General features: G+C 50.5%; 1 protein-coding gene across 1 annotated transcript; it reads left to right on the plus strand.

The window, feature by feature from the left end:
- Positions 1-3,898: 3,898 nt before the first annotated feature.
- Positions 3,899-8,059, plus strand: PLIN3 (perilipin 3; the record flags this gene model as incomplete). Its single annotated transcript, XM_005858839.2, has 3 exons — positions 3,899-4,123; positions 5,656-5,781; positions 7,708-8,059. Coding segments are annotated over 3 exons (702 nt in total), but the record flags the coding sequence as incomplete, so codon positions are not given.
- Between the last annotated feature and the right edge of the window lie 583 nt (positions 8,060-8,642).

Below are 8,642 nucleotides of genomic sequence, written 5' to 3' on the forward strand. Positions count from 1 at the left end.
TTCCCAACTGCTGCGCTGCTAACACTGGGGCCGGGCCTCTCTGCGGCCACCTGGGCGCTGAGGGAGGCTAAGCCGAATTTCCGGTCCCCACCTACGCGATGCCAGGAGCACCCCCAGTTGTGACAACCACAGATGTCCCAAGACATTGCCCAGTGTCCCCTGGGGGCAGAATTGCCCCCAGATGAGAATCGCTGCTTGGCCTGTTCTGGAACTTCATATACAGTATGTGGAACCATTTGATTCCCGGATGGGTGAAGCCGATCTTTATCTCCGTCTCTTTTTCCATTTGGGGTTGCCACGGATCGCTCGTAAAAGTGTCACTTCTTTCTCTGTAGCTGGAACACTTCCATGGAGAAAGTTCTCTCTAATTTTGATGACCCCGAGGTATAGCTTATTGAGGAAGAGCAGGGAAAATGGCATGAGGGGTGGGTTCACCAGCGCCCCCCATGGGTCCGTAGTGGTTTTTGCCTTATAGGTTTGAGCACATGGATTAACATGACATATTCCAGCCCGAAGTGTTAATTTTATTGACACTTCATTTGTCCCATTATTTTCGGCCGATGGGAGCCCTCTCGAGTTAGCCGTGATCCCACGCGTCTTCCTGAACCCAGTGGGAAGGGCAGTCCCTGGTGTCCGGGGGAGCTCCGGAGGGCTGGCGAGCTTCAGTCCTGCAGCATGTGGCTTGAGTGTGGCATGTCACTTGTCCTTTGAGTTTCCAAATCCCAACTCTGAACCTCTTGAAGGATGGGACCTGGCTGATGTTTTCCCTGCCGAACCCCAAGTTCAGTGCCTGCTGCCCTAGTAGGTGCTCAGCCTCTGTAAGAGTCAGCTGTGGGCCTTGGCCCCTGGAGGCAGGAGGAGAAGGCAGGGTCTGCGGGAGGAAGGGCTTGAGCCAGGCCTGAAAGCCACAGCAGAGAACAGATGGGTCTGAGCAGCTTTCATCTTTTTGCACCCATCCACTAAGGATGAAATCCCTGTGCACACCGTGCTTAAGTACTGGGTCGTCTGTAGGTATGAGGGTATGAGGAGCTGTTGCAATGTCTTATTAGAACTAGGTGTGTCCGGGTGCGGTGGCTCAGTGATTGAGCATCAACCTATGAACCAGGTCAGGGCACATGCCCAGTTGCAGGCTCAATCCCCGAGGGGGCTTGTAGGAGGCAGCCAATCAATGATTCTCATCATTGATGTTTCTGTCTCTCTCTCCCTGTCACTTCTGAAATCTCTGAAATCAATAAAAATGCATATTTTTTAAGAAGAACTAGGCGTGTTAGTCTGGGGTTCGGGTTAGGAGAACAGCCTTTCCTCTCCCTCCCAGGGTTCTCCCCTTTGCCCAGGGCACCTGCCCCCTCCTTGGGACCTTGCGGCTTGCTCAGACATGCCAGGACTCTGCCAGATATACTTGGCCTAAATGACAAGCTGCTTTCACTTCCAAGGGCAGAGCTCAGGGGCGCCCAGAGAGCCATGGAGAAGTTCTAGACATCGGTAGGGTTCAACGTGGTGCTAGTTTTGGTTAGTCTTTGCAAACCCCCCTTTGGTGGGAGAATAGGGAGGAATCCATTTTTCTCACAACACAAGGCTTTTATTTTTGCTGCCTTGAATTGTCTCATGTCTTTTTTGTTCAGATTTTTAAATGTCAGCATAAAATAATTCATCTAGGACATCTCTTCCCAAGCTAAACAGCTACACCCATTTGTTTACATTCTTGTCTATGGCTTTTTCGGCATGGTAATGGTAGAGCTGAGTAATTGAGGCATAGTATAGCCTACAAAACCAAAAATATTGACTGTCTGGCCCCGCACAGAAAAAGTTTGCCCATTCCTGCATTAGAGTACGTTTCTTCCAGAATTTCATGTTTATAAAAACAACTGAATTCCTCTGATTGAAGGCTTACCTTGATCACACAACAGGTCAATGGGATTTCATTGCTTTATTTTCCATGTCTTTCACTTCTGAAACTGCCTGACCCAAAGGATCTGCACAAATCTGTGGCTAAGTGGAGGTTTCACTTTATCATCAGAACAGCTCTGCTCTTCCGGTCTGACCGGAGCACATCTCTCATGTTATCTTGGTCATATGTTATGTTCCTTGTACTGTTTATTTTATAATCTTTTTAAAAATTCTTAGCTGAGGATATTTTTTCCCATTGATTTCTAGAGAGTGAAAAGAAGGGGGAAAGAGAGAGAAACATCAATGTGAGAGAGAGACACATCGATTGGTTGCCTCCTGCATGTGCCCCAAACTGGGCCGGGAATGAACCTGCAACCCAGGTACGTGCCCTTGACTGGGAATCGAACCCGCGACCCTTTGTGCCGATGCTCTACCACTGAGCCACACTGGCCAGGGCTATTTGATCATCTTTACGTCAATTTTTCCTGATTCTTTTAGAAAGGAAACTTTATCACTTACTATCAATAAAAAGCCATATAATCCGCTGTAAATAATAAAAATAGCTAAACATTCATTCGTGTGCCTCTTCTGAGTACAGGTTAGTCCAAATTTCACACTTCAGGCAACTCTGGCTTGGGGGGTGGTACAGAAGGAGAAACTGAGGCTTACTGGCAAAATCACTTCTGCATAGACTACAGGGTAGGAAACATTTTGTTAACAGGCCAGGTAATTAATATTTTTTGGCTTTTTGAGCCACACAGTCTTTGTTACAAGTGCTCAACTCTGACATCATAGCATGAAAGCATAGATGACAGGTAGATTAATGTGTGTGACTATGTGCCAATAAAACTTTATTTATAAGGGCAGGTGGCATTTGGCTCAGGCCATAGTTTGTGGCTCCCTGCCATAGGTCTTTACAAAGCAAGTGAGTAAGTCTGGATTCAAACCCCAATCAGGTTACTTATAAAATGTGAAATTGTATTTTGTTTTGTTTTAAGATATGTTTTTATTGATTTCAGAGAGAGGAAGGGAAAGAGAGCTAGAAGCATCAATGATGAGAGAGAATCATCGATCGCCTGCCTTTTGCACGCCCCCTACTGGAGATAGAGCCTGCAACCCGGGCTTGCGCCCTGACCCGGAATCAAATCGTGACCTCCTGGTCACTGAGTGCAAACTGGGCTAAAGTGCAAACTTTTCACTACTGTGTTAAAGTTTAAAAGGAGCAGGATAACATTATCAGGATAGGCAGTTTCCATCCTCTGTCTTATAACTTCAGGAGTACTTTCTGGACTAGTTATCACTGACTTACTAAGATGATTCTCATGTAGCTCAAACTTCTCTCATCAAGTATGGTTGAGAAGAGGGGGTCATATGGCTGAGCTTCAAGTCCTGATTTGCTGCCTTCGAGCTGTGTGACCTTGGGCAAGTCGATTAAGCCCTCTGAACTCCAGTTTTCTCAACTGTAAAAATGAGAGAACAGTGCCTTCCTCACAGAGCTGTTAAGATTTGACAAGAATTCAAAAGAACCACCTAGAACATTGTGAAAGATTGGCCACTTTTAAAATATTCCAGGCACTAGTACTGGGTCAGCTGACTTTGTTTCTATGAAAGACTCGATAATAATTATTTTAGTCTCTGTTGGGCAAGAGCCCACGTACTCCACTATTGTAGTTTGAAAGTAGCCAAAGACAATATATGATGAACATGCATAATTGTATGCACTGGTTGTACAAAACCGGAAACAATTTGGATGTGTCCCGCAGGGTGTAGTTTGCAGACCCTCATGCTGGCCTAAGGTCTCTTAATCCTGGGAAGTTTGGTTCTCATCAGACCCATGTTGCAGGTGGGGAAAAGTAAGGCAAGGAAATCCTTCACTCTGAGGCCTCAGAGCTTGCAAGCATCAGACCCGCATAAACTTTTGGGCAGTCGGTGCGAGACCAAGGCCCATACTCTGAAGTGTGCACCAGGGGAGCCCGAGCTGCTTGCTCTGTCTGCACCCCAGCCTTCATAATGCTTCTCCCGCCTCCCCCCTGCAGCCCACCTTGCCACGTCCCTGGAGGGCGTCGACGTCGCCTCGGTGCAGCAGCAGCGGCAGGAGCAGAGCTACTTCGTGCGTCTGGGCTCCCTGTCGGAGCGGCTGCGCCATCAGGCCTACAAGCACTCGGTGAACAAACTGCAGCACACCCGGCAGAGGGCCCAGGAGGCCCTGCTGCAGCTGGCGCAGGCCCTCAGCCTGGTGAGCCCGCCTGCGGCCTGGGGGCACGGCACAGCAGCATCCGCGCTCACGCACCTTCCCCAAACCTAGTGGCTAACGCTCCCCTTCTCCACGTCCGCCTGGGCTGGTTCATGGGGCTGTGGTCCTGAGTGAGTTTGCCGGGGCCGCCATAACAAAGTCCCATCGTCTGGGCAGCTTAAACAACAGACATTTCTTACTTATTGTCCCAGTTCTGGGGGCTGAAGTCCAAGATCAGGTGTTGCCAGGGTTGGTTTTTCCTGAGGTCTGTCTTCTTCGCTGCAGATGGCCATCTTCTCCCTGTGTCCTCACATGGTTATCCCTCTGTGAGTGCCTGATCTTCTCTTCTAAGGACACCAGGCTTCCTGGAGTAAGGCCCACCCTCTAACAACCCGACCTGCAAATACAGTCACATTCTGAGGGCCAGGGGGTGGGACAGAGTTCAGCTCCTGACAGCTCGGCTGGAGGCTGGGCCTCCCGTGGGCTCCTCCTTAAGCAAGACAGCTCCTCCCCTGGACGTGGTCTGAGGGACCCACGTGCGGTGAGAGCACATGAGCCCTTTCTCTTGTTGTGTCTTGTTGAAAGTCAGTTTCATAGACGTATAATTTACGCACAGTAAAAACCACCGCTTTCAAAGTGTACCACTTGAGGAGTTTTATAAATACAAATGGCCATATCACTGCCACCGAAATCGAGATTTGGAATAGTTCCGTCACCCCACACAGTTCCCCTGCCTCTTATAGTCAAATCCCCAGCCAGGTCTTATTTTTCTGTTCCCTAAAGAGCTAAATTGCTGTTATTTCCTCTTTACTCCCTCTGCTAACGATGTCTCCTCTCTTTTAAAATACTTTTATTTGTGGTAAACCACACGTAACACAAAATTTACCATCATAACCGTTTGTAAGCACAGCTCCGTGGCATGAAGCACATTCAACACTGCTGTGCAGCCACCACCACCTTCCATCTCTAGAACCTTCTCTTCTTCCCAAACTGACACTCCATCCCCATTAAACACTGACTCCCATCTCCCCTCCCCCAGCCCCTGGTCCCCACCATCTGCTTTCTGTGTGTGGATCTGACTCCCCTCGGGACCTCCTAGGAGTGGAATCAGGATCTGTCCTGTCGTGACTGGCTTATGTCACTGAGCATAATGTCCTCCAGGCTCATCTCCACTGTAGCAGTTGTCAGCGTTCCCGTCCTTTCTGAGGCTGAATAATGTTCCATCACAAGCACTTTTAAGCCTCTGCTGTTCCATCTGCACATGACCTGTTGGCCACAGCCTGTGAGGCGGCCAGGCCCAGTGCAAGGGGAGGGGAGAAACAGACAAAATGGGAGGAGCTGCAGAAAATCTGTGACCACCAGGTAGCTATGGAAACAGCACCCTCCTCCCTTACCTCCGCTATCTCAGATAAAAGGAGGAAGGAGGGCTCCCCAGGCTCCTGTGGGAACCCCCTCCCCGGGAATGTGCGGGGGCCCTGCTGAGCTGGGCCAGGCACCGGAGGCAGCCTGTCTCACTGCTCTCTGTCCTACTCCAGATGGAAAGTGTCAAGCTGGGCATGGATCAGAAGCTGGTGGAAGGTCAGGAGAAGCTACACCAGATGTGGCTCAACTGGAACCAGAAGCAGCTCCAGGGCACGGAGAAGAGCCTGGCGAAGCCAGAGGTATCCATTGTGGGGCGGGGCATGGGTGCTTGGGGCCCTGACCTCCCTCTCCACTCCCGTCTGATGGACCAACCTGCCTGAAATGCTTCCCCAGCCTCGCCTCCCATTAACTGCTTTCAGGACTCACCGACACCTCCTCCGGGAAGCCTGCCTAGTTTTCTGCTCTCGGGTGTGGGTGTTGCTGACAGCGCTCAGGGTGGTGCTGTTCTGTCTCCTTCCTGGCTGGGGAACTTCGGGACCAGATCTGAGCTGCTAACAACTTCTGCCTTGAACATTCTTCCAGACCACCTGTTTTTTTTTTTAACTGTTAAAAAATTTGTTTTGAGATATAAAAATGTCTTGTACTTTTAAAAAAAATTATAATTATTGAGATATAGTGCACATACTGTATAATTCACCCCTTTAAAGTATTCAGTGGGTTTTAGTATACAGATGCTCCTCAACTTACAATGGGTTATTTCCTGATAAATCCATGGTAAGTGGAAAGTAGCGTAAGTCGAAAATGTATTTGATACATCTAACCTACCGAACATCACAGCTAAGCCCAGTCCAGCATGAACATGCTCAAAACACGCACATTAGCCTTCAGTTGGGCAAAATCCTCTGCTGCCCCTGCCCAGCACCGCGGGACAGCAGTGGACCACACATTGCTAGCCCAGAACAAGATCCACATTCAAAATTTAAAGTATGCATATCGCTCTTGCACCATCATACAGTCGAAATCTCAGAACCATCATAAGTTGGGGACTCTTACTGGGGACAACATCCTCACCTGTTTGTTTCCCACTTCTTTGACTGGGTCTTCTCAGTCCCCCTTTTTTTTAGTCCCTTTTCTGATTTCTCCTCATCTCCCTAAGTTCAGAATGTTGGAGCGACCCAGAGCCCAGGCCTCGGATCTCTTTTTCTTTAACATGCACACCCCCCAACCAGGGATCCAGCTCACAACCTGGGCCCTGCCCGGTAACGGAACCTGCCGCCTACTGGTGTACAGGACAGCGCTCCAGCCAACTGAGCCACGTCGGCCAGGGCTGCGCTTCACTCCTTCCCAGAGCGGAGGAATATTCCCGCGAGGGGCCATGTTGTGTGGGTCCGTTCACCAGATGGTAGGCATCCAGTTGTTCCGCTTTGGGCTATTGCGAATAGCGCCCCTATGAACACGGGTGCACAGGTTTTTGTGTGGATGGATGGATGTTTTCATTTCTCTTGGGTAGTTACTGCTGGGTTACATGGTAACTATGGTTTCACATCTTGAGGAACCACCAGTCTGTTTTCCACAGTGACTGCCCCCTGGCCAATCCAAGGGCTCCACTGGCTCCCCGTCCTTGCTGACTCTGTTACTCTCTGTCTTCGGGCTCCTAGCTGTCCCCGTCAGTGTGAAGTGGTGTTTCACTGTGGGTTGGAGCTGCGTCTCCCTAGTGGCGAATGAAGCTGAACATCTTGTGCTTATTGGCCGTTTGTGTGTCTTCTTTGGGGAAATGTCTGTGCCTGTTTGTCAGTTTGACCTGTGTATATCTCACGGTTCAAAACTCTTAAGAGCCGGCCCTGGATGGTGTGGCTCAGTTGGTTGGAGCATTGTCCCATACCCCAAAAGGTGGAGGGTTCAATTCCTGGTCAGGGCACATACCCAGGTCGTGGGCTTGATCGCCAGCCGGGCGCGTGCAGAAAGTGGCCTGTCGAAGTTTCTTGCATAAATGTTTCTCTCTTTCTCTCCCTTCCTCTCTCTAAAAATCAACAAACTTTATTTTTTTTAAAAAACCCCAAACTCCAAGAGCTGGTATTCCGAACGATAGTGCCAGGCGGTCTCCCTGTGGAAGGGTTTCCTAAAGGTGGGCGATAGGACCCCCGTTTTCTTTTTCCCTGGCTTTGGGTCAAGTTTTCCCCAAAGCAGTGGTCCTGATCGCCCCCCGCCCCACTCTCCCTTCTCAGCAGGTCGAGTTCCAGACGCTCACCATGTTGCGTGACATTGCCCAGCAGCTGCAGGCCACCTGCACCTCGCTGGGGTCCAGCATCCAGGGGCTGCCCAGCCACGTGAAGGACCAGGTGCAGCAGGCTCGCCGCCAGGTGGAGGACCTCCAGGCCACCTTTTCCGGCATGCATTCCTTCCAGGACCTGTCCAGCTCCATCCTGACGCAGAGCCGCGAGCGCGTTGCCAAGGCCCGCGAGGCCCTTGACCACTTAGTCGAGTACGTGTCCCAGAACACGCCCATCACGTGGGTGGTGGGACCCTTCGCCCCTGGAGTCGCGGAGAAAGCCCCAGAACCAGAAGAGAAGAAGTAGGATAGACAGGAAAGGGGTTCGGGGTCTCAGTCCGTTCCCGAGCGGTCAGCAAGGAGCACTGGACCCCCTGGACCCCCACTCATCTCAGCTACTGCCCTGGAAGCTGGGATCCTCCCAACAGACCATCCTGAGCCTGGAGGAAGAATGTCCTGAGCCTCACCTCCTCAGTCATTGGTGTGAGGTTTCCGAAAAAAAATTTTCTAGAAGGTTTTAAAGAAATTGCTTTAGAAGAAGGTTTCAAAAAATATATTGTTTCTTCCCTAAAAGCCAGGGATCTCGCTCTTCTATCCCACTTCCTTTTGTACATCAAGGGCCACAGACCTCAGTGTTTAGGTCCCGAACTTGGACTTCTGGTCTGTGAAGTGGGCCTCCTGCGGCAGGGAGGGGCTGCCTGGGTGCGTTGTAGAGCAGGAGGGGGCGAGGCCTGCCTGGGAAGCCGTAGGTGCCTGGAGCTTCAGTGTTGCCTTAATAAATTTTATCTGCAGCTGAGTACAGGCATGTGTGTGTGTATCTGTGTGTGTTCCCAGCAGCTGAGCAATTCTGGCGTCTCTGTGGCCGGAATTTTTCCTTTGCTCACGAGGGTG

Source organism: Myotis brandtii, unplaced genomic scaffold (genome assembly GCF_000412655.1).
Source record: "Myotis brandtii unplaced genomic scaffold, ASM41265v1 scaffold122, whole genome shotgun sequence".
NCBI classification, from domain to species: domain Eukaryota; kingdom Metazoa; phylum Chordata; class Mammalia; order Chiroptera; family Vespertilionidae; genus Myotis; species Myotis brandtii.